The 27,328-nt window shown below is 38.1% G+C and overlaps 1 protein-coding gene across 1 annotated transcript in view; it reads left to right on the top strand.

Annotated features, from left to right (window-relative positions):
• The window catches only part of DIAPH3 (diaphanous related formin 3), a 203,895-nt gene extending 190,937 nt beyond the window's left edge, over nucleotides 1-12,958 (top strand). Inside the window, exon 28 of the mRNA XM_079314821.1 lies at nucleotides 10,712-12,958. Within this exon, the coding sequence (XP_079170947.1) occupies nucleotides 10,712-10,968 (257 nt within the window). The 3' untranslated portion in view covers nucleotides 10,969-12,958. The remainder of the gene's footprint in view (nucleotides 1-10,711) is intronic.
• The last annotated feature ends 14,370 nt before the right edge of the window (nucleotides 12,959-27,328 follow it).

The following is a 27,328-nucleotide window of genomic DNA, read 5'->3' on the forward strand; positions in this document are numbered from 1 at the left end:
AAAAAAAGAGAGAGAGACAATTTTTCCTGTTTGGAGTCTCCTGTTTCTGATTAAATTCAGTTTGGGTTCTTTTGCATAATTAATATACCATGATGCTCTCTCACCATTTGTTTTTAATATCACCTTTTCAGCTAAACACATTTACAAGACTGCTTCATAAGTCAAAACAGACAAAGGAAAAACAAGTCTATGTTTAAGAATCCTCTGTTTTCGTGGCTTGGGTGGTCTTACTGTCTTCTGCCTTGTTTTCTCATTGAGTATAGAGGCTTCAGGTTTTCAGTTGCTCAGTTTGTCATATTCTGTGTAATATTTTAAGTTCCTCCACAAGAGTGAGGTGTTTTGTCTGTACATGCAAAGGTGTGTTGCATTTTAGATTTTTGGAAATTTATAAAAAACCCCTCCTACACAGAAAGATTAACTTTTGTTAGCTGATGATTACTAAATAGTATTTGAGTGCAATTGATTAAGAGTATAGGGAGGAAGTGCTACAGTTAGCTTCTGCTGTTTTTAACATACCAAAGTGGCTGCTAAGAGTTTAACTGGTCAAATATAGGGCAGTAAATATATTCATTGTGTGAAAAATGCATGCCATTAGTGGTGTTCAACACAGCATTTTGAATTCACAATGACTGGACTAATTACCCATGATAATCTGGCTTGAATTTGTCTTGTGATAATTCAGTGGTATTTGGAGGAGTCTTAAAAGCTGTTTTTAAATAATAAAACAGTCTCCTCTTTCAGAGACTGTTGAAATCCCTTTTCAGAGCAGTTTGTCACACTTGCAGAGTACAGTTGTTGTTAAAAACACAATGGCTGGATCATGTGCAGAGTAGAAGCATTTTTTTACATCTCATCTTTCTCCATACATGAACAAGGCCAAATTACAGTCCATCCCAAAGAGAAGGAATAATTAAGTGAAAACACATAACATGAATTAGAGCATTCTGTAAAGAGAGAGAGGAATTGTCAAAGGAATATGTGCAATCTTGTAGAGTGAGGGAGAGATAAATCACTTTGCCTTTATTTTCCAATATTTACTTTTGCACAAGGATCTTCTTGAATACTGTTTCCTGCTCCACGGTTTCAGTCTGCTCGTTAGTGCGCTATCAATTATTTTCTGCAGAGCTTTGTCAGAGGAAAGTAAGGACCATAATAATAATATGAAAGTTACATGAACTAAGATGATTCAGCTTCATTCCATTTCTGTCCCATGTCTTCATGAAAGCAATCTTGGATATTAGTTTACACAAGTTAAACTTCACAGGCAGGTCTGCTTCTGTCCTCTTAAAAAGCACCCATGCTATAAAGAAGCACAGATTAGAATTCAGAGTTCTCATAAATACTTGTCCAGGTTAGTAAATCACTATACTCTTCCCTGTCATAGCATTAACAGCATGTAGTGCTCTCTGTTGCTACTCTTCCAGAGACCACTTTTAAAAATGTTTAAAATTAGAGGAGCCTGAGAGCCATTCACTCTTGTTGCAATCTTTTGGATAATGGTGAATGACAGCCTACTGTGACTGTGACCTGCATGGGCAAGAGCTGCCCCAGGACATTGGTCTTGTGCCTCTTACAGCAATGTGAGGATATTATATTTCTATTCAACTGGTAAAACTAATACCCACCTAATTTACTTTCAGCTCTAGCCTCTCTTTATGCTGTTCCCGAAAGTATTCCCAGGACTCTGTAGATCTTCCTTTTGCTTAGAAGTAGTTTGATTTCTTAGGAGAGGAGAGCAACAGATGATGAGAGAAAGTTATTCTCATTGGTTTGATTTGATATTACAAAGTATTTGTATTCAAACTTAAAGGACTTCAACCTGCCAGTACTCTGATTGCTGATATACACCTGGGAATGGAAGTCTGGGATAAAAATAAGAAATAAAAATTGCATGGATTTGTAGCAGCAATTGGAATAGCTAGAGAATATCTTGTAAACATTTGATATCAAGAGTAGTGGCTAAGAAATAATAATAGTACTAAACTTTTGAGGCAATTACCAGACATAGATACGTGTCCTGGTTTAGGGCAGATTTGGGAAGAAACTTCCAAAGGGGTCCCTCTAGAAAGCAACCCCCTACCAGTTTGGGAGACATAAATGTCCTTCAAGAAAAGTGGAAAAAACTATTTATTTAGCAAGCAAAGTACTCACAAACATGGAAAAATGAATAATAATAAACAATGGAACCTCTCTTTGTTTTGAAGAGATGGCAAATTCAGAAAGTTCTTATCGTGGGGTGCATTTTGGCTGGCTCAGTCTCTTATCAATCCCTCCTTTGCTGGAAAATGCTTCATCCCAGCCCCAGTGGGTGTGAGATCCTGGTGCTATTCTGGGTTTTCAATTCAGAGCAGGGCTAATCAGTTCCAAGAAGGAGAAAATCCACAGTTTGGGGAACATCTCTGCCTCAACTAGCTAAAAAAACTAACTAAAAATAGAAAGAGGGCTCTCTCCCTCTGTCCATACTGTAGACAAAACAGTCTGTGAGAGGGAATGTGGGAGAGCAAATGCATTTTCTGCAAACAAACTGCGCATTTCTTCTCCCTCTCTTCGCTCCCAAAACCAGTCTTAGAGGTGCAGAACTTAATATCCGGCATAAACTGAACAGACAGCTGGGGATACAAGAATCATAAAGTCACTTCAGGACAATACATAAAATCATAGAATGGTTTGGGTCAGAATTGGCTCAAAGGTCATCTAATTCCAACACCCACACCATGGGCATGGACAGCACCCACTAGATCAGGCTGCTCAGGATCCCATCTGGCCTGGCCTTGAACCTCTCCAGGGATGGGGCATGATTTTTGTGGGGGTTTGTGGGTTTTGCTTGTTTGTCTGGGTTTTTCCTCGATGTGTATGCTAAATAGTAAACACTGAACAGAGCAACAACAACATTTAGAACTGCATTGAATAAAATCTCTTAAATATAAGGTCAGTCTTTAAGATTTGATTTGTTTGGATTTGTTGTGAGTTTTATTTTCCAGAGGTAGGAGGATTCTTGCTGTGTTTTTCCAAAACAGTTGGTAAAAGAAGACAAAATTTTGTGTTTCTTTTCCATTTTAGTTATTTTCATCAGCATGTTGATTATCATTCCCCAATGCATCTGCTAGTGGGTTTCCTTTGATGACAGCAGTCTTTATGCATATTCCTCAAGTTTTTTATTAAGGTGCACCTTGGAAGCAGTACTCATCTATAGGTAGCTGGTTTGCAGACAGGTTTGAAGACTAAATGTGTCTACTGCTTGAAGGCAGTTTAGTATGTGTGATCTACATTAATTATCATCAGCTGCAGAGGGTAGCCTTAGACTATGGACCTCTGTGTGTCTTGTCACAGTCACTAACTTAGGCAGTCATCATTTTGGCTATTAACTCTAAAGATGATCTGGGAATGCAAGCTGCAATATACTTGTGAACAAAATAAAACAAGTAATAAACCACATTCCAGGAATTCAAAATGCTCTAAAAGATGTTAACTTCCAGTTTTATTAATGTCATTTCCTATTTTTTTTCTTGACTTAAAGAAGAGCAAAAATTGATATTTATCCTATTGGTACTTTAAGAGAAATCCCATAAATACCTAGGATGTGGATTTTTTTCTACCCACTGGGACCTAAAAGACCCCATGCCACTGGTATTCATGTAGATCAATATTTACATTTTAACCCCTTTTTCCTGACATAAATAAGAAGATTAATTTATTTTTTATTAATACTAAAGTTAGGACTTATGATTTATCCATTTTGAAATTAAGAGAATTTAGTCTTTCAAGAATGTTTCAAACCATGTGCTCTAAAAATCATTAATGACCACAAAGTAGATTTCTGTTTTGGAAATTTCCATTTTGCAGTTTTCGTAGAAACTGCCAAATGTGTCTTCTTTTGGGGAAAAATGCATGAAAAAACACAGGAAATCAAATGTAATTCAGGGTGAGTTAGGAAGGATGCCAAACTCCTAAGTCTGAAATAGCCATCTTAGAAGCCACCTGCAGAGATTTCATCTCTCACTGACCTTGGGTGATTTCAGCAGCTTGATCCACACTCTTGTTCTCTTATCATCTTGACAGGTACTCAAGGCTTTTGTTAAAATCCCAGTAAGTAAAAGTTGCATTTCTTGTAAAAAAAAAAAAAAAAAAAAAAAAAAAAAAAAGTCAGTGTCTTATCACAGGTGGGAATATATTAGTTTAAACAGAGAAATTGGTTCCAACTCATTGTAATTACAAAGTGTCTTTGGAAAAGATAGGTGAAAGTTTGAATGGAATGATCAGCATAGTTAGGAAAGGGATTAAAAGAATTCTTAAAGGTTTTACTTTAGGGCCAAGTAAATGGGAGCTGGTCCAGCACAGTTGCTGTTTTCAAAAATTAGTTTGCTCAAAGTTTTTAATTAAATGTCTTTGAAATTTAGTTTCTGTAAATTCTCTATATTAGTCACACTGTGTGCTGATATACTCACTTCTTGCCTTTGAAATGCACATAAACCCCCTATATTCACAATTCTTGAAAACTGTCCCATCTAAATTGTGCTTACTGATACTGTTTCCTCCTTGTGTTTCACACCTTTTTAATGCAACACTCCAGAACAGCAGCAACTATTAAATGCAATGTGCATAGTTTAAAAAAGAAATGTTCCAAATATCAGTAACACCTTTTCATGTCTCATGAGTTATTGTCTGCTTAAGATTAGTAGACTTGTGAGCATTTGTTATGAAATACAAAGGTGTAAGAAATTACTTATCAAGCAAAGGTCTTTTGAGCACAACTCACACTCCCTTATGTTTTAGGGCTGGAGTTACAGGTTCAAACTGAAATAAGTTGTAATAACACACAGAGACATTCTTCAAGCCTGCCCTTGTCAGTCAGAAATATTGTTTAAAAAAAAATGAAAACAATTGAAGGTATTTTAAATATTTTCCATTAAACCATCCAGAATGGAACTGTCCCATTTTTTTTAATGAATGATCTTAGTGATAAGGATGGACCTTCTAGCTATAGCAGTCTTTCATATTATGTCTAAATTCTAGTTCTGAGGGAGAAAGCAGGCTTTGTATGTTCTCACACTGGGGCTGAGGTCTGGGAATGGATTTCAGAAGGCTGTCTTTGGGCTGTAAAAATTAAAGGAAATTGGGTGCCTGAAAAATCTAAGGGCTTGCAACAGCTGGTGTCTGGGGCTGTAATAGGGATTCATACAGGAAACGAGACTATTTTTCAAAATTGAGAGGAAAACATAAATTAATTATTTTCTTCTTGGCATTTCTGATAGTAAGAAGCCAAGAGTTTGGAATCTGTCTATTTAGGTGGAACATATGAGGATATACCCCATATCCTCACAACGTCCATGGTATGTGACCATTGTCTAAGTACAACTTCACTGGTTAAGGTTGCACTGGGACATGCATGATGGTGTGGTCAATGAACTTTGTAAGAAATCAACAGGACTTCCAGACAGACACTGGGTTGTGTCAAGCATTTCAGCTTGGGGGAATGCTATACAGCTGCATCCAAAATTAGCACACAGCACTGTTGTCAAAAATGGATCTTTCCCCCAGATGTTTTGCTGAGAAAATATGTGCACAGCATCATCAGGGTGTAGCTTTTTGAGAATTTCAGTTCCATGCATTAGGAATGAGGAAATATAAACAAACTATAGCACCAAACTGGGGAGCCAGTGGTAAGAGTTATGGCTAGGGCTGTTACTTTTTCCAAGCTAAAGTCGTTTGGCATGGGGACATTCCTTCATTGTCTGGGACATGACTTAAATGACAAGTCATGACTTAAAAGGTAGAAGCAATTTGCATTGCCAGTAATGTCAGTATGGGTGGGCTTTAGAAAATGTTGGCATAGACATAGCTTTAGGAATGATGTAGCATGTGGAGCACAAGTCAGTAAGATCAGAAATATTCCACTGGGTTTTTGAGCATTTTTCCCTGTTAACTTGGCAAGAGATGTAATGAGGTTGTAACTGCAATTGTTCTTTTTATGTTAGTTTTTTCATGCCCTACATTGAGATATATGACTGTAATACAAGCATGTAATGCCACACAATGCTGTTCTCCTTATTATATTTGCAACTTTATTTTTCAATCAGTCTACAAGTATTTACATAAAGCCAAAATATGTCCTTAGTATAAAGACTTATACTGAGAAACTGTGTGATGAAATAAAGCTTTTCAACATCCTTTTTAATATTAAATATTCATTAGCTGTTTTTAACAAAATCTATCTTGGCCTTAGTGAGTCTCTTGCAATCATTTTTGTTCTCTATTAAAGGTAATATATAACACTATTGTGTAGGATTTTAAATTCTCCAACTGATCATATTTTTTTCCCCCAAGTTCACAGCAGGCAGGTCTACTACTGCTGATTTTTTTGGTTCAGATGCTAGTGCACAATTTCCTTTTTCTGAATATGATGTATCATTTAATAGGTTATAAGCATACTGTTAAAAATTGTTCTGTGTTAGGGGACATCATTTAAACTGTGGACAGCTACATTAAGCCCAGTTTTCTGTCAACTGAATTTCCTAAGTATTGCTTTTAGAAGTCTTGTATCGTGATGATAGTATTTAGCACTAGATTTTGCACATATGGCTTTGGTATGTTTTTGATTAACCACAATGTTCAAGCAATTAATATCTGCAAAAACTGCATTTTAATAGGTCTAGAGGACCCACAAAAGTTCAATATTGAACAAGGGAAAAAAAAATTTAATTTCATGGAATTTGGACACTGAGACTTTCGTAGTGTATAATGTGATCCCTGTCTAACTTGTGCCTGGAAGCATTCACTAGCAGTAAAGTCAAAACTGTTATGGGTTATCACCTGAGCATTTAGAAAACTTAATAATGAATTCAAAATTATTGCTTTTTGTTTTTTCAACTGCATAGTTATTGCTATGATAAAGGTAGATGATAAATTTTGATTGTTGAAAGTGACCAAATTGTAGAAACTTGTCTCGAGTACTTCCAGTATATACAGGAAATTAATATGTTCTGTCTCTATCCAGTGATTTTTCATGTCTGATTTCTTTTTGTCTTGCTACTGCCGGAAGGTGCGCCTTGCTACAGTAGGTGGACAAATAGTGCATCTCCAGAAATGTAAGCTTTCTTCTTAACAAGAATTCCTGCAGAAGTGCCTTTCCATGAGTAGTTTTCTGTTTAACCTTCTGTGTGCTTTAATTATATTCAGTTCTTTAGAAGTGTATTTGAACCAATGCATATGTATAAATACATAATTTGTTTCAAATACAATTTGTCATCAAAAGCACAAAAACAAATTTGTGTATGTCTATGATGTAATGGTTCAAAGCATTTTATGAAGAGTCTGTTAATACCTGTATGGTTTGTGGATTTTCTGTGTGTTCCCTTTTCCTGGAAACACAGGTGGCCAATGTCACTAAGCCATGTCTTGTCTGTTTGGGCAGCTATATGAAATACAGTCTTCAGAAATAGATAAAATTCCTCCTTATGACTGGTTATGGTTTCTTGCTTTTGCATGTATATATGTGAATTCCCGAACTTCATTACTCTGATGGTTCAAGGTTTTAATGTCTAATAGCGAGTAAATGAATGACTATTTATTCTTGTACTTACTTTGTCAGTTAATATCGACTTCTGGCTTTTCTTGCAAGTAAATAACCATGTGGTTTTTAGCCTTTATCATACCAAACTAAGGAAGTCCATTTTTCCCAGTTGTGGTCAAAGCTGCATGCTAACCTGCAGTTTGCAGCCATGTAGTTCTGAATTCACATTCAAGATACACTGATTTTTTTAAACCACTCACCTCAACACTAACAGCTTGAAAATAAACTTCTTTGGTTTCTCCCCACTATAGCACAGGATTTGAGGGAGGTGAGGTTACAATCTCAGGTCAAGGCAGTGGAATGGATGGTACCAAATCATCAATGCATGCGAGTTTTGAATCAGTGTGTGAAGCAGTATAGAGTGCTTAAGAGTTTGGATTTAACACAAATTAATTTCTGTTGTCTTAAAATAACAAAAATGAGGAATTAAAAAATGGTGAGACTTTTTACCTTGATAGTGCCTAACTAATTTTACACTTTGATTTAAAGAGAAGTTATCTTTTGCTCTGATAAGCATGCTACAAACAGCACATATACCTGAAGTAATACAGAGGTTAATTCATTACATGCACATTTACTGAAGTGAAATCTAAGGCTGTAAGTAAATTTGTATGGTTTCTGAGCCAGGTCTAGCAAAGTTCAGTGTTTCTGAATCAAATTCACAGTAGTCAATTTGCTTAGCAGGGAATTATCTATCTCCACATCTGCAAATACTGGACTTGCACTTAGGCATAGCACAATTCCTTCTTGACTGAAGAACATAAGCGGTAAAGATGCCACCTGATTTAGAAAGCAGCTGAAATAACAACTTTGAGATTATAATACTGGATTTAGATAAAATATGTGTCCAAGTACTATTTTAAAAATATTATCTAGCTGGTCAATATTATTTGGTAATGGCTGAGACCAAAGTGTTCTCATTATTAAGGAATGCTGCTAATCACTCACATGAGATTTTGTGATTTTTCTAGTGAATCTTGACATCATCATTGCAAAGCAGATGAAACAAGAACTACTCACTTAAACTAAAAACTATTTAAGGCACTTTCCTAATGCCATTTTTCATTGTTGCAGGACCCTTCAAAGTGAAGGGAAAGGCTGTTCATTTGAGTTAAATATTGCACATATTAGTCTATGCCTAGAAATTCACAGTTGCTGTTGTTTTGAGGGGAAAGAAAAGACACAGCTGTCTTTAGCTTTACTCTGTCCTATCCCTACACAACAATTCCAGATTGTAGGCAGCAATTTACAGGACATACTGAAGTGAAAGCCTCAATTAGTTACTGAGTTTAAAAGTGTTAAAAGAGTTTGGATAGATCCCATGAGCTGCTACTTGTTAATAGCTAGCTTGCAGCAGTTCCCTGCTTAGGCTGCAGTTGTGAGTCTCACTCTTAAGGCACTTCTACTCAGCCCTGTGTATACTAAGAGAAACTGGGATTTTACAGCTGAATATTACTTTGAGGTCCCATTTCATGAAGAGTTCCCCATCTCTGTTATACAGTCTAGCTCACCACACCTAATTCATCCTCACATTTTGGGGTGAAGGCTGCTGAAGTGCAAAGTAGTTAAAATTTGGTTGTTGGCACATTTAAGAAGCTTACTTTCAGTACCTAATTTCTTTTAGACTTTTTTTAAAATCCAACATTTATGCTTTATCTCTTATGATATGACAGTGCATTTTCTTAAAGTGTTGATTTTTGAACACCAACTATTTTTCCGGCTGCCCCTAGATTGAATTTAAACAGAAAGGTATGTGGTGCAGCTGGTAGTTTGTATATTGACATAGGTACCATGCTTTTATCAGTTTGCAAATATGTGTTCAGAATCAATAAGCATAAACATTTAAGTAGAATGGGATATTTAAGAGTGCACATACAAAGGATATTTTAATTATATGTGACAGGTTTATTACATGTAATTATAAAGATATGTTCATAACCAGTCATTGGCCTCCTGTGATTCAGGAACACTATGCTGCTGCATATTCAAGGTCAAATTATTTTCTGTAGTGTAAAAAAAAAAAAAAAAGTTTTTCAGGTAAGTGTCAAATTTGTCTTAAGAAATTTTAATTAAGAATTGTTTATCTGATTTAGAAGATGATGGAAAGGGAATATTTATTTCCCTTCACTTCTCAAAAGGTGATCGTACTTACAAAATCTGCTGAGATTGTCCAAGAAAGTGTGTAAAATCCTCATCCATCACTGAGAGCCCCTGGTCAGGGAATGACAGTGCAGTAAATATCTTCAGCAGCTGCCTTTTAATGTACAAGCTGTTTTCGGTAGGAATTTTCAGCACTCACATAAAACACACTGTCATGAGTGACTGCCTGTGCTCCAAAGTCATTACTATTGGGATGATGGAACATCTTTCAGCGAATAACCAAAAAACTTTAAATGTCATGTCAAGTGTGTTGAAGGCATTTTCAAGCCTTGCTCAAGGTTACATGAATATTGAGTAGGCCTGTTTTTAAAGAAGTTTGATATCTGTGAGAGAAACCACTCATGTGCTGGTTTGGAAAACAGTCACTTGATCTGGAAGTGGGGTGGGGAACGACAGTAAAAGAAATCCATCTATTAATCATGCCAAACCTGCAAAACTCCTGCCTGGATATTAACTGAGTGCAACTTTGTGTGACAGGCAATGCCAGTGATGTTTAGCAAAAATAGTGAATTATGCAATTTCTTGAAATTATTTAGATACCTACAAGTTCACAAAGGAAAGAAAAGGTGTTACGATTAATAATTAAATTAAAATAGATTTTCTAATACATTTTAAAATTTGAACAATTAAAAAATATGTAGGAAATGTAATTAACAAGGTAAAACCTTGGAAGACACTGAGAGGTAGGTATGTCTTTGACTCCAGTAGGAAAGGAGGGTCCTGTCAGGCTAAATCTGTGATTTTGTAAGAAATATGGATGATAATCTAATGAAGACATGTAAAGTCTGGATCACTTTCAAGGGACTGAGTCCACTGCTTTTGAAGTGATAATATATTTTGTCTTGCCTCCTTGGCAATCATTACTCCTTGTAATCATCTGCATGAAAGATTTGTCTGATCAAGAGGTCTTTATACATTACAGAATATTGAAACTGAGTATTTTAATAGTGAAACAAGGTTTCCTTGATTTGTCTTCTGCAGAGAACCAGAAAGGACAGCCAGAGAAGCCATGTTCACACCACAGTATCAATTTAAACTCGACAAGAAGCCCAGTCACCAAAGAAGTTACATATGATGTGGAAACAAGCTCTAAGGTGTTGAGCAAGGCTGTTGGGAGAAAGGAAGCCTGTCATGGAGAAGGTGGCAAAGAAAAGAAAATAGATCGTATTGGGTCCCCTTCTAAGGGAGAAGCCATTCCAGAAGTAGAAGCTCTCTTGGCAAGACTGCGAGCGCTATAGAATAATCATATAACAGATTAAATAAAAGTTAAAAACAATAGCCTACACTACATCTTTAAAGAAACAGTAATTTTCTATTTTTGATGTTGCATACTTCTGAATTCCTAACTTCTCTGTGGATGAATGATCTGCTTCTAAACTTTGTTTGCAAGACTATACAAAAAAATACTACAATTTTGCATAAATGCAAGATGATTTTTTATTATTTTATGTTTTTACTTAATAAGCATATGAAAAGTATCAGAAGAAAATAAACACTAAATTGTTCTAAAGTACAATCCTTTTAGTAGACCGACTGCTAACCATCTGTTTTGAGTGCTTCTGAAAATAGGAATATCTTTTAAGTATTGCTAAATCATCATGCCTGGGAATAGGGTCAATAAATAACTGAAAAGGTATTCTTATATTTTCTACTGTAATTTCTATATTCAAGAGGCTAAAGTACCAAAAATGTATCATTGTAGTATCCTGTACAATTACAGTAATATACAGTATCAGCCATATTCCATTTTGAGCTCCAAGCACCAAAGCCTGCTGAATTATAGTTGTATTTACCACATGGTAATCCATGGGCAGTAAACAAAAAAATCTATGCAAATAATATACTTTATGTGTAATTAATATATCACTGCTTTTAAGGTAATTATCGTTATTATATCAAAATAATATATACAATTTCTTTGATTACAAGGCTTTTCAATTGTGTCTTTAGTGGGGGAAAATGCCTTCACAGTTATTTACCGGTGTAATATTTTATCTTTTCACATGCGAATTAATATGTTTCTAGAAAAGGAACATATAATGGGGAAGATTTTTTCAATTGGTTTTTCACAAACTCATTTTCCAGTAGCCCATACTTGCTGGCACAACAGGAGTCTTGCAAGTTATTGCATCTCTTTTATCCCACTGTCACTGTACAGTGTTGCGTGCTCACTATCATATTTATTAATTGCACATCAGAAAGAGTTGCTCCCAATGTTACCAAGTAGGGAGCTATTGTTAGTCTCTTTGCTCCATTATTTAAAGCTTCCTTATTATAAGAGTGTATTAAGAATCAAATATCTTTCTTCTAAATTACTTTATTTTTCTTTACAAAATGCTGAAAAATATGTCTTTCCATAAGAGTCAGTTACATGAAATCGTGCTTCAATGCTCCAGTGCTTTTTATATTCTTGTTTAAGTTGCCTTTGTACTTCCTGCACTAAACATTAATAAAGTTAATTAGAACTTGAAAACTGGGCCTGATTACACACACAGCATAGGGGGGTTTTCAGCCATCATGGGAATCAATCTCCTGTTTCTGGGACTGTTGTAGCTGTCATTATACACTAATTACATATCCCGCCTTTGATGGAAAAAGAGAGGTATAAACACAAGTCAGGGAAGGATTCAGAGCAGGCCTGTCAGACAGACATATCTTCAGTTTCCCTTGCAAACAATGGGCACAGCTGTCATACAGAGACAACTTTGGTAACTTGAAATATATCTTGAATATATAACTCAAAATACAGCAACTGATAGTGTTTCACTAAGGTCTTCTGCACCTCCAGTATTAAGACTTACTAGCCCTATTTACAGGGTGCAGTAAAAATTACTATCTAGAAAGGCCAATACGATTGGCTACATAAAGTGACATTTCAAACACAAAGAAAATGCCTGTTCAAGGGGAATAAAAGTTAGCAGTTCACTGGATTTCTTCAGTTGCCAGGGATGCTAAAATAAAAGGGCTAAAAGCAGGGAGCCATCTCTTAAATATTAGGAGGATGACCTACCAAGTGGAAGTGGAAGTACAAATTGTTTTCATGAGCACTATAAACTTATTCATTTGAATTAATGGATGATAGTCTACCTGAGAAAACTGACAGTTCAGGGCACTGCTGCACAGCTGATCAAGCAAAGAAAAGTTACAAATCTACTGAATTTTGCAATGAACAAAATGCTGCTAGAAGCCTAGTATCTCCTGATTTTAAAATAAATATTTATCTTTAAATTTCAGATTTTAAGCTACTTTCTTTTACAGTTTGGGAAGGTTTTAGAAATGTGTTTCAGGGCTTTTAGTCCTTCTAGGGTACTGTGTTTCTGAATTAATTCTTTCAAGCAGCCATTAAGTTAATTTGAAGAGGTTTTTTTTTCTGTAACGAAGCAAATAAAAAGCTGTGCAATTTCTTAGAATCCATGTAAATACAGTGTGCAGTTCTTTTCCTCCTTTTTTCCTGCTTCTTTGTGCTATCATAACTTAATCTTCTCATAGTTAAAGTACATGGTCCAGTTGAAGTACACAGTAGGTTTTCTTTCTAAATTTTCTCTTTCTTTAATTCCCATTAGACACAAAGTCATATACAGGATGTTTTTGATATGAAAAATGCTAGTATTGCCTTATGAGTTCAGGGAAGTAATAACTTTGAAAGTATTGCAGCTCTATTTATTTCTATCATTTTATGTTTTTATTAAAAAATAAAACTCAGCTTGTAAATTATATAGAGTAAATTGCTGTAATTAAATTTAAAAATTAGTTCATTTTTTCAGTTTAAAATTTAAAGTTAATTAAATCTTAGAATGCTTAGGGTAGACCTGTATTGGCATGTGCTAGTCAGTATCGAGTCTACTCCTACAACTGAGGGATTGAGCCATGAACTACTTCTGTTAGATATAGACAAAGGTTTCACGTACTGTGCCACACCCTCTCTGTAATTCACATCTGAAAATTAACTCCTTATAAAAAAGAGCTTTCTGATTTAGCCAAACACGACTGTTCAGATGAAAGCATTTGAAGTAATCTTGCAAGGCTCTTTCCCTACCTGAGCAGCAGACAGAAGGCACAAACATCCATGACTTTTCTTGCCAGTACAACTCTAAAGGTCTAACACATCTTTTTGATTCTTCATATGCATTTTGGATGACATTTTATTTCACTCAGTAAAAGAATTTTGATTACTACATCAATTTTTACTTCCTGTAGACACCATATTTCTGATGGTGGTCTAAATTTGTATGAAATATTCTAATGTTTTGACCTTAGCAAGGCAGGAATGCTTGGAGCAGTCTCTTCAAGCTGCTCACAGCCAAGCTTGACACCTAACACACAGGCTGTAGGTAATACCCCAGTGTGTGTAAGCCCAGAAGGAAAAGTGGAGGAAGTTCCTTTCTTACAAAAAAGTCCAACAGTGCCAGCACCTGGTGGCTGCCATGAGTTGTGATACTGCTCTGGATCGGGCACTTCAATAAAGAAGCATGGACCAGCAACCTGAAAATACTTATTTTTAGTTTCAATTATTATGGCAACTACTGCTTAAGAGACTGACAGGACCACATACAGGAAAATAGTCTCAGATGCAGTTGTTACAAAGAGATTTTATCCAAAATAGTTTTATTTGTTTTCCCTCATACAACCATTCCTCAGCCTGGTCCTTCACAAAGTCACACTCTCCAGAACTGCAGGAGTTAATGCTGAGCAGCTGGAGGTGTTGCAGCCCTTCAAGCTTTTATAATACAAGCTGAGAAAAACTACATTTACTACTAACACTTTTGCCACATCCATTTCTAATGAGCAGAACCAAATTATAATTTTTACACTAATCTTTCCAAGCCTTACAATACTCAGTAACTATAAAACAAATGGGCAACAAACAGGGGTCAGTAAACCCCAAGCTATGGCACCTAAAACATTATTATAAGCAAGCAGGGTCAAGTGAAAGAGCTGAGCAAAAGAAGCAATTGTATGTCAACACTGCTTTCTTCAGAACAATAAAGCATTACTATACCATTTTCTAAATTTTTTTTAATGTGATGTATGGGTTTTACACAACTGAACAACAGCAGAAAAACAACTTCTTTTGAGTCTGAAGAACTGTTTGTCTAGTTTATGAAATAAAAATAATGAGACAAATTGCACTTTATCAAATTTTTATGTAATTTTATGACAAGATTCCTATATTTAAGAAATTCTCAAATTACCATCTATTAAATTAGCTATGGCACCAACTAATGAACTTGGTTTACATTTTATTAACACATGAAACGAGCACATTTTCTTCCTTTTCAATTACACTTTCTCCTTTGCACTATTGTGTCTTTTAGCTGAAGTATAGTATTTAGAGTAGGGCTCTACGTCCCACTGTAAAAGCATGTTTGATAAAGCATTCTGGTCACTCTGACAGTGAAAAATAAACAAGAGGTGTTCAGACACAATTTTTCTCCCTCCAACCTGCAGAGATAGCCATTAAGTTTCATACATTAGCTGAGTACATTTAAACTCCTCTGTGCTGCTTCTTCCATAATGCAGCTTTTTCTTTTTGTGATCCATGCAATGGCATACATTGAGTAATTGTTAGGGGAAATATTTTTTAGCAGCATACCAAAAGGAAACTAAGCAGATGACCTGCATGCAACATCAGCCCTATATGCTGTAGGAGGCATAACACTTGAAATGTAACCCAAACAGGCAGATAAGGTATTTCATTCCACAGAAGGAAAATGGCTCCTTTCATCTAAATGAGCTTATTCCACTGCTGATATCAGAATTCTATGTATTTTTGGAGGATAATGTACCCCTATTTTTAAATCTGTGTTACATTAGCCAGAAAAAATAAACTATGGAAAGACAGAAGTGCAGAGACTGGGAAGCAGAGTTGATTAATGTGCTGCCTGACTTCACTTCTGGGACCTAAAATTGCATCCAGTGCAGAATGAAGGAACTAGGGGGGAAAAAACCCAGTCTCATCTGACATCTGTAAAGGTCATGAAGGAAATGATGGTGGGTGATCCAGAGTTGGTATGGCCACAGGTGTCTTGTCTTTTCAAAGACATATATCAGAATATCCTCAGAATAAGCAATGCTGCTGGGCTGTTAGTTCTTGAAGCTCTCAAATGAATCAAAGGAAGGAAAAGTCTGGCAGAGATAAATATGAGCTACCATAAAACCTGAGAATATTTTCATCTTAAATCCAAGCACCAGCCCTACTCCTCTTCACTTTGGTAGGTGAAAGAAGAGCATGAGGAGAGAGGAGTCCACATGGTGGCCATACCTTCCCTTTGGCTGTGCCAAAGCTGCTCTTGGCAACTGCCCTGGCTGGCATAGTGAAGGCAGCACAGATGCCACCCTGCCCTCCCAGTGTTTCAGGCTGTGGAAAGACAAAGCAGGCATGGCCAGCAGACGTGGCCTCAAATCATGGGATCACCATAAAAAGACCCCATGGTTCTAGAGCCACGCATCAAGTACAATAAAAAGAGATAGTCTTCCAAATTATTCAGGTGTCAAAACAGCACCAGAATGTGCACATATTCCTTATGCCTCCTATAGACAGCTATTACATCCACTCTCCAAGTCTGATTACTCCATTCAAGCTGCACAGAAGGAGCTTAAATTCTCAATTATTTTGGCTTCTTATGTATAGTTCTGCCCTTAATTGAAATTTTCAGTCCAAAGTTAGCCATTTTAAACTTTGCAGTCTATAACTGTTAGTTAAAAAAGAGACTTTTGTAAAAGCTGTTTAATTTGTTGCATTTCAATGTGAAGGCTGTTGCATATAGTTGAAAACATGGAGTGCAACACAACTCTTTCCATTAACTAAGACAGAAATGGCAATTATGCAGTCTGTTGATCTAATTCCTTACTAAGGAAGGGTACTTTCTGCTAATGGAAAGAAAAGCAGAGCAGTCCAGTCAAACAAGTCACCTTGATAGTGGAATGCAAGACCCATCCATTTTACTCATGACTTCTTCAGTAATGAATCTCAGAGCACAACCCATCAGCACTGCTCCTGAAAGACACCACTGAGGCAGAGGAACCACAACAAGTGGTTTGAAATGAAAAATGGGATGAGAGATTTCCACCCCTTTAGAAGGGGAATTGGTTATGATGAATTTATCTCCAAGGTGCCTGGGCACTGTATTAAAAATGCTTGGACAATAAAAAATACAGTCCTGCCAAGTTGGTGGCACCTTGCCTTTTTGTACTGCAGCATCATGACGAGAAAACCAGACCCCTGTCTTCCTCTCTATCCTGGAATCCACTGACATTGTGGTGAATCAGAAGGAACAGTAACCATAGCAGTGTGAGAATTTTTTCACTTGGATTCCAGTCTGCAGCCCCACACCACAGGTTAATTTCTCAAGCCTCTGGATGATGATTGGGAAGAGCCAGCTTTTTCCCTGTCCCCTCAGAGGGGACATAGGGCATTCTTGTCCAGAAGGAACAGAATGAGGTCTCATTCACTTTGGCTCCAGAATACAATTTTCTATTCTTTGATTACCAAATCCTCAGGGAGACATAAGGTGTTTTTATTTTTCTCAGAAGGATTGCACTATAGTAAATCTTGCCATTATCTAATAAACTGTTAAAATTCAATAGCACCTAGGCAGAGCATCAAAATCAGCAGGCAAGAACAAATTAAGTTCTTCATGAAAGAGGTTGTGCAGGATCATTTCTTCCATTTCTATCTCCAATATCTTTAATACTAAATACACAAGCCTATATTAAAGTTAAAATTGCTTTTAATTAGATAAAACCAAGAAGACTTGATGTTCGTCTTACACCTTTTGCACCGGTGCTTTGATTAGCACAGTTTGAGCACCTTGTCTCAAATTATTAACCTGTCCCATTTTCATCTCAGAAGTCCAATATATGAACACAGATGCCCAAAACCTAATCCTGTGAGGTCCCCAGTACGTCCTCACAAGTACTCATCACCCTCAGACTGCATGAAATTACTCTGATCAAAGGGTGGCTGTAGCACTTCAGGATCACGCCCTAATGAATAAAATATACAAAGGTGACTTGAGTGAAATCCTCTCCAATGTGCTGACAAAGGTAAAATAAAATATTCCCCTTAGGACATTTTCCTGGCAGAACAACTTGACCCCTGTGAGACTGGCCTTCAGAAAGAAATGGATAATGCTCTAACTAACTAATTCATTCACTGAACTTTTGGTCAATTTTTGGCCAAATGATTAGTGTGTTCCACCATATATACAGCAGATACATCTCAAAGCACCATAAAGTTTTAGGTGGGTGTATAATAGATCTTTAACTTCAAACCCCTTGCATGCAAACTGCACTATTAATTGCTGTGCTTTTTATTTCTAAATGCTGCCTGTTTTCCAACCATGGATTTTGTTTTTGCAAACCTCTCCCATGATGCATGCACACCAAGTATTACCCCAGAAATTCAGCTTTGTCCTTACTCGCTGATGAAATTTTACTATTATGTAGTAATTGCAGTGCCCTGAACTCTTATCCTCCTGCAAATTTTATGTTCCTCCAAGGAGAATGTTTCTTCTTAAGGTGATATTATTTCATCGGTACACTGTGGCTCACTAAGCTTGCCTTTTGCCCCCTTGTTCTCAGACTTTAAAAGGAGACTGTAACAGTCTGATCTAGCACCTACTGAGAAGAAATCAAAGGCTCCTGTTGACTTCAGTGAGTGCTGGATACAGCTCCTAAATAGGATGACTCAAAGTGCAGCTCTAGCCTGGAGGCAGCTATACAGCTGATACTGTGGGGCTTTATTGTCTCATTGCTTCCAGCTCCAATCTGTGCAGTTTTTTAGTATAATTATAATTTTCTTGTTGCCAGCCCAATAAATATCATGCTGGATAGGAGAGCTGAATTACTGCCTGAAATTTTAACCAGCAAAAATGATCCTGTAATCAGATTTCTTATGTCATGCAGGACTCAGGACTGTATACAATTCTAATTATCTTTAAATGAGCCACAGTCATAAGGACTACTCAACAGAAAACACATGGTCTACAAGGCAGCATTCCAGTCAGTGGCCAAGCCAGCTGGGGTACAAAGCAATGGGCAAGCAATTTTGAAGGCCATGTCCCAGGTCACACAGTCTCTGTGCTGCCTGTTGTGTCACCCCATAAACTGTGTGTGGGTGTAATGGCATCAGTCACACATTTCAGGGACAGATTAGCAATCATGTAATGTGGGGGACAGTGAGCCAGTGCCTCAGCCCATGCTGTGATTCCCTGTAGGGTACTGTCATACTCAGAGACTCTGTGAACTTGGAAGACACAATCTAGTATTCTTAGAAAAACAAAGTAAGTTAGCACACTTCTCCTATCCATCCACAGCTAATGCAAGCATGCAGTACTGACCAGTAACAGAAAATTTCCCTGCATCACTGGAATCAGTCATGTCAGACAGAAACAACTCATACCTTTAAGGTAGGTCATGTTGTTAGTGCTCCTCACTGAGAGCCCAGCCAGGTTTGTGTGCAAGCAACAGCCACCAGCAGCAGTTTCTGTCTTTGGTCACCACTAAGTGGAAAAGAGTTAATCATGATCAAGTTAAATTAACATGAAATGCCTGACTTGTCTCATTCACATTCTTTTGACAACAGCATATGTTCCTGCTTTACACATGAAAGCTTAATTACAGCATTTTAGGTGGCAAACTAGTTAATTATATAAAAATGGGGCCCAGAAGTCTGTGATATGACACCTTTCCATGCTTTCCTGGGAGATGTCATGAACAAAAGAAGATGTTTATTGTTAGCAGCATCAGGCTGAGGGCTGCAGGGGAGCATTGTCACTGAAGCCTGGGGTCCCTGTGCACAATCCGGCTATAATGGAGAGCAAAATGCGTTTTATACAAATTGCTCTTGCTAATAACAAAAGTCAAAGGAAAGCTCTTTTTTGCTTTGAACAATGCACAATCTCTTGTGCAGGCTTCACACCGCCTCACTTCAGATGTTGCTGATGTAAAAATCCCCAACAGAGATCATCATTCATCTCAGCTTTTCTTTATCACTCATCATGGCTTTCCTCCTACACAGAACAGGCCAATTTGAACTCTTTCAACTGCATGTGTTGGGAAGAGAGAAGGCAGTCTGCAGCCATGCCTATTCCCTCCTTGACTAGAAAGAGAGCCTGAGGGGACCAGCTCAGGTGTGGGCAGATGAAACTGAACATTTGCAAATGATTAGAGAAACCAGTGTGCTACCTAAATCTAGAATAAAGGGAAGATGGAGCCCCTGCTCAGCATCATGTCACGAACTCCAGGTGCTTTGTTCTTTCTTGCCAGGCTTGAAACAGCAGCTGTCTCTCGTGCTCACAGAAGAAGGAGGTGAATTGAGTCCTCTTGGTGGAAAATTCTCTCCTTGAATGGTGTTAGCACAATTTTTTTTCCTTTCAGAACTTAGCACAAGTACCTGGACAACCTGGGGGCCTTCTGTCTGCCTTTCAGCCAATGGTATGCTGGAGGCTACCATACCTAAAGTGTGATCCCACAGAATGTGTGTTTTAGCAGGACCTTAGCCCTGTGGTGTTGCCTGTTGTCCCATGGAATTTCTGCTCAGTTTGGACCTTGAGATTAAATTCCCAATTTTGACCCATCCACCAAGAGTCACCCACTAAACCTATGGCAAAACAATTATTCACTTAAAACCAACCCACCATCAAAGCAGCGGGCACTGCAAGTCAAAAAAACTCAGAAGCATAAATTTGTAGCACTCACCTGACAAGGAGGTGTCTTGTTTTGCTCTTCTTCTTGTGGGTTTTTGTGCTTTGAATCAGACTTTGACTGACACAACAGCTGTTCATAAGCTATGTATATTTGAGATAATCAACTTCCACAAATGTCTTGGCATTGCACTTGCATACAGTCACCTATTTTCCATCTCATATTCTGCAGCTGTGAAAATTCTCTCTTAAAATAATATATAAAAAATGTACAATAGAAGGCTTTATTTTCACCTCAGGCTCTTGATGACAAGAATAACTCCTTGAACTTCATCTTGCAGGTTTATAATATGACTAGGATTTTTATAAAAGCAAAAGAAAGGTACAACTTAAGTGTTACATAGCAAAGGACTTGCTATCTGTGTTTTTAGAGACTTTATCTCAGAAAGCCCTGTGAACATAATAGGATAAACTACCTAAGCTTTCAAAAACAACATCTCAGAATGCTGACCTCCCAGTTTTACCTTTATCTCACCTAATTATATCGACATGCAGAACTGGATAATGCCCTGCTACAGCATTCCAAGATGCTTTGTAGATCATAGGTGCAGCAGCACACTGAAAGCCTCTGGCTTTGCAGCAGATTTGCACTGTTTCAGGGGAGGCAGAGGGGGATTGTCTAGTGTCATGTTCCAAAAGGGTGATGAGTCCTACTTTTGCACAGAGGGCTTCTGAAAGGCACAGATGGCAAAACACCTAGTGCTGATATGTTTGCTTTTTTTTTTTTTTTTTTTTTTTTTAAGTAACAGATAAAGCAAAATGCACAATCTTCCAAGGCTGCTGCAGATGTGGTGTCAAGACTAAAAGCAATGAGATTTTATTCCTAAGCAAGGATTGCTGTGTTACTGAAGGCAGAGAAACCTTTATGCCAGGAGATCACAAAAGAAACCATGAGATTTTCTAAAGGTAATTGAATACTGGTAAAGGAACATAGCAACAAAAACAAACCATCTCTGATCCCTGAAGGGAAATGCAGGGACTTACCCGTGTCTAGCAGTCAGAAGCTACGTGCTATGGAAACAATTCAGTCCTGTAAACAGGTCTAGTACCCAGCTGATCTCTCTTTCTGCTGTTTTTCCAGTCATGTAAACATCTCCTGTGCACAGAGTCCTTTGGCAAGGAACTCAATTCTCTTACTGCCCCCTCGGCATCTCCTTTTGTTAGTTTTGGCCCTGACTCTGACTGACACCCAGTGCTGGCACTAATCCTCGTGTCGCAGGTACGGCGCCAGTCTCACTGGCAGTTTGGGGACAGCCACACACTCCAAAGGCTCAGCAATTCATCATCATTTCCAGGAAGAGGCAGAAGAGCAGGGGTGGTGATTGCTGCCTCTTTCCTAAGGGCGACAGAGGAATGTATCTGTCAGCCTGACATGGCATCCAGTGAGAGCTAACCACGAGTGCTCCTGTGCTGCTCATCCCTGTGGCATTAATAATACTGACAGGAATGACCATGGCAGAACAGAAGTGACTGCAAGGAGCTGGAGCCTGGGTGGGAACCCTTGCATGTGCCAATTGCTCCTAAGGAGAATCATGTTCTGGGTAACAGCAGAAACAGGTTTCTGGGGGTGGAGTACTGGCTTCTCATCTCTGGGGCTGCTGCCTAATGAGCAGCTGGGTAAGAATTAAGGTAACTTAATGAGTGTGCTTATTTTTAATAGAGAATAGTGAAAAGAGGGAAGCCCATCCTGGAGGATGGCAACCAAGCCTGGGATCCTAAGTACAGTGACCTGCTGGAGCAGGTCCAGAGTAGGGCCATGAAGGCAAGCACAGGGCAGGAACACCTCTCTGAGGACAAGCTGAGAGCTGGGTCTGATCAGCTTGGAGAAGAGAAGGCTGTGGGGAGGACTCATTGCAGCCTCTCAGCTCTTAAGGATGGCTTACAAAAATGGAGAGAAACATTTTAGCAGGGCCTGTTACACCAGGACAAAGTGAAATAATTTTAAACTGAAGGAGGATAGATTCCGACTAGATACAAGGAAGGGTAGTGAAACTCCGGGACTGATTTCCCAGAGATGTGGTAGATGACCCATCCCAGGAAATATTGAAGGTGAAGTGGGTCAGGGCTCTGAGCAACCTGATGTAGTGGAAGGTGTTCCTGATCATTGTAGGGAGCTTGGAATGGGTGAACTTTAAAGGTCCCTTCCAACACAAACCATTCTATGATTCTATAAACAGACTGCTCTAAAAATGAGGGGAAATCAGGATATGCCATAGGGTTCACAATGACCATCCCTGATAGCTCCTAAGGGTTCAGGAGGGATCAGAGATCAAGATAGGAAGAAGTAATTGTCATGCCTAACAGAAAATGTCATATATCCTGGATTCCACACGGTGTCTCACACCATTTCTTGCAGGAAAACATGACTATGCAAAACCAGTTCCAAATAGTTACAAAGCTAGTTAGAAAAATGGATTTTGTTGTAGGCACAAGGAATCTGTTGTGCAAATTGACAAAAAAAGAAACAGCTCTAAGTAGCTACATGTAGTCACCATGGTTGTCACCATGAAAAACATGGCGAGGGTTTTGTAGAACCAAAACAAGTACAAATGAACTTGAGTCATCACACTGCCAAAAAAAAAAAAAAAAAAAGGGAATCACCCTATTGGGGCTTATGGATCCCTCTTTAGAATGGCACACCTTTAAAGTAGCCAACTCATTTTGTCCAGTCCTGTCAAAACATCCTGGGAAAGCTGTGTCCAGTTTTCCGGCACTGCATTTCAATAATAAATCCAGGCACAAACCTTGAGAGCAAGGACAACAACCAGATGTCTAACAAAGCCTACCTAAAAGGAAAGATTGAAAGATTTGGAGTTGTTTACCTAAATAAAAATGAGAAGGGATGTAAAATAATGTAGGGATAATGATCACAAAGAGGACTATTCTGCACTTCAAACTTTAATGGTTAGGACAAAAGTCACAGACAAACTGAATGACAGTGCTTCAGACAGGCAATAAAAGAAAACTCCTAGCCATATGGAGAAGGGCAGTGATTCCACCATATGTCCTGATACCAACACACCCACCCCTCACTGCAGAGGATGTGCAGTCCCACATTGGATATCTTTTAACTGCTTAGTCAATCATCTATCAGGATTTCCATAATCAGAGTTGCACTTGACATATGGCAGGGTGATGGATTAAGTAAACCATCTCTCTTGCCCTCTTGTTTTTTTGTCCATCTGAGAAAGCAGGCCTTTCATCCTCCTCCTCCAAGATAGTCACGGTAGTCAGAATAATCCTCTGACTCCTAAGCTGACCTGCTGGTGCAGAGCACCCCCAGATGTGTGTCTCTCAGTGCCATTCTTTCTCTGGAGCCAAACCACAGTATTTGACTGCAGATGTGATGCTAATGCAGAGCCTTGTCCCTGGCTGTGGGAGGGAAATGGGAGCAGAGGTCTGTTTCTGTCACAAGAGGCAGCACATGGTGCAACACTCCAAATATGGCAAAGATTTTACTGAATTCAGCTCAAATAGGCGAAGGTGAGGGTGGAGATTTCAATTTCCATACCAAAGTTTTGCCTGCTAGAGCTCCTTTCCTTTTCTTTCCAAAGCTCAGTAGGAGCAGAAGGCTGCATGAAAAAGGGTTTGTGTGAAACAAAAGAGACAAAGGATAAGACAGCAATAGAGCTCTGAAAATGACCTAATCCTGCTCTAACAAATCTGCTATTTTGGATATTTAAAGAAAGAAGCCTGTCTACTTGACAAACCAGAGTAGTTCCAAAGAAACTATTACAACCTGTCGCATCAGGTCACACTGAAAAGAATTCTATAAATTGCATTTACAGTCACTTCACTTCCCAGCCTGAAGCAGTGCAGACCAGGGCAAAATGAACAGTGACAAAATTGTGCAGTTTTTACACAGTGAGATTGTAAAGAATAATATGGAGATGGGAATGAACTTGATCGAAATGCAATGAAAGATTAATTGTGAGACGTGTGAGTAATTGGTTAATGGGACTGGGTCAGCACCTGGTGTCTGATGGTTTGAAAGGAGGATAAGAATGCAGCTTCAGCTATTTGAAAAAGGTTTTGAAGGCCAAAATGTTCCCAGCTCTGTAACTTGCAGACTCTGGGAAATTAAATAAATCTAAATGTAAATTACAGAGTTGTCTGAGAGAGAAAAATCTGCTTTGAGACTGATATTCATATTGCCATGGTCTGAGGTATGAAGAGGCCAGAATGAGCATCCAGAAGGGAAGAAACATGGCCTGGGCAAATGAGCCTGAGTGAAACGTGATGCATTAACCTGGAAGTAATTATAAAGAAAGGGCAGGGGGTAGCCTTGTTAGTGACTCCTCAGTATGTAATAGAGACCCATTATGGTAATATGAGACTGTAAAAAATGAGGCCTTGTCTGCTCTGCAAGGATATTAAGGAATGAGTGACATTTCTCTCGTGTAAAGAAGGATTGCCCCATTGTCCTTCACCAACATTTTCTCTGTCTTGTCAACAGCCTGCCTGGCTATTGCTCTTCCCTGCAGGTTGGCTACATCTCAGATGCGTTTTTTGGAAAGGTAACAAACTCACAGCAGCTCTAAGAAAATGATAATGCAATGGTAATTTCAATTGACATTGGAATAGGCAACTTCTCAAGAGTATTCATGGAAGTTTTGTTTTCCCTCTGTACTACAATATGATAAGTTCACACTGTACTTGTAGGAAATTTAAAAAAAAATCCAGGTGGTCTTAAACAATTTTCTTTAAGCATTAAAGACCACACTCATTGTGATGTTGTGAGAAGAAGTCGGTGCTGATGGCTCCTTTTCAACATCTCGTAGAGATGGGATTTTAGATCTGGACTTCTATGTTTGCCTACAGAAATAAGTAACAATCCAGTTCTAGAACTACAGGCAAAAACCTACCACTTTATTTCATCATACCACTATTAAGGAAGCAGAAAGGCATGCAGGGATAAAATCAGAAAAAATGATTATACAAGGAGCAAAGGACATAAAAGGAAACTAGAAAAATATTAGAAATAAAATAGAAGTGTGAAAAAGGCAATAGAATACACAGGCTGATTATTCAAGTCAGAGGACAGTAATAATTAATGTATGAAATTGTATGTATAATTGTATGTATGTATAATTGTATGAAAAATCTCTTGCAACAGTCTTCATAAAAACTATTATGTGTGATCAGCTTCCTACAGCAATGGTTTTAGAAGAAGACAGAAACATAAACTGGGAGAGGGACAGAATAGAGAAATAACACTTAAATAGTCTAGATGAATTCTTGTCAGTATTCCTCAAAGAAATGCATGCTAAGGTACTGAAGAATTGAGAGAAAACAGACTGTGTAATCCTCATGGTCTTCAAGAACTTGTGGATTCAAGGCAGGTTGAAGTGATCAAGAGAAAGGTAAATATATCCCCTGTCTGATTAAACAAAAAGAGCCTGGAAAACAAGAATAATTAGTTTCATCCATGATGACACACAGGAACAAATGACTGCAGCACTGGAATGGCACTCCTGGCCCTTTTTATCTCCTTAGACACGGCCACAGAGCAGGGCAGGCAGGCAGGTGAGACCTGTCGGGCTGGATGCTGGGAACAGGACAACAAAAAATGTGGCCCCTTAAGGACCAGATGCCAATCATGGACCAACTTAAAGGGGTGTCCTGGACCACGAACAATTTGACAGACAGCAGCCTAAATTTGAGGGTGGGATGGAAAACCAAGAGAGAGCTGTGAAGGATAAAGTGTGACAGACTTACATAACTTCTCTGACAGGATGTGGTGGATCAGAAGGAGTGCATCTTTTGAGATACTCTGACTTTACTAGGGTTTCTGATGTTAATCTAGATTATTTCTTTATAACCAAAACCCATGTCGTTTTATCTAAGTTGCTATGTGGTACCTTCACAGCTGCTCAAAAGAGGCCTCACAAATGAGTTGCTCCAAGTAATATACTAATAAAATGAGGAGAACATTTCTGAGGAAAACCAGATCCTTAGAAATTGATCATGGATCCACTTCTATGCCAAATTTACTTTGAATTGGTTGCATTGCAGGAGTGGTTACATTTGGAAAATGTACAGATGGTACCTGAGCATGAGGCCTTGCAAGCATTTGCAATAATAGGATTAAAGTCTTAAATTATTCTGTAAATTGGGGACATAGTACAAAATAAGCATGATGATATTCAGTAAGAAACAAAGAGTAATACTTAAAAGGATTAATAGAACAATAAAAATGTGGAAAGCTTGATTAATACAGTAGTGTACTGTTAAAAAATCCTATTTTGAGACAACAAATTACCATTGCAATTTGCCCCCTTTTTTGGCATTTTGGGATGTATTTATTTATATATTCACTCAGATACATACTTATTGTGTATGTATATGCTTCATGATTGTCTTATGCCTAAATTCATGCACACAAATGAAGGGAATAAATCCAGTCATTGTCCAAACTCACTAGAAGAAAAGATGGGGTCAGATTCACTCAGGTCACAACACTGCAAAAGTGGATTTGAATATCACCAAATAACTGGGTATGACAGAAGTGCTGTAGTCTCACTGTGTCTCCACACCAGAGTAGCTGAGGGAACAGCCTGACCTTAGACATAATCCATGAGACAACATCTGTTCCTGTGATACCTTTTTAATAATAAAAAATGAGACTATGCTGTAGGGCACTGACACAAACAAACATATGTACAACCAACACTTTTGCAATGCACCATGCATGGAGTGCTGTAAATCTAAGAGGTTTTAAAGACACGTATGACACCTCTGTGGAGAGAAGCATCTAATCCTGAAGCCTGGAGGTCTGCTAAAAAGAGGGGAAACAAGAGGCAGTCTGCATCTCAGGCCAGCAGTGAACAAGGGATGTATTCCATTGTTAAGATGAATTTTACTTCACTTATAATCTTGTTTCTTTCAGCCT

The sequence above is a fragment of the Erithacus rubecula genome (genome assembly GCF_903797595.1).
Source record: "Erithacus rubecula genome assembly, chromosome: 1".
Classification (NCBI taxonomy): Eukaryota; Metazoa; Chordata; class Aves; order Passeriformes; family Muscicapidae; genus Erithacus; species Erithacus rubecula.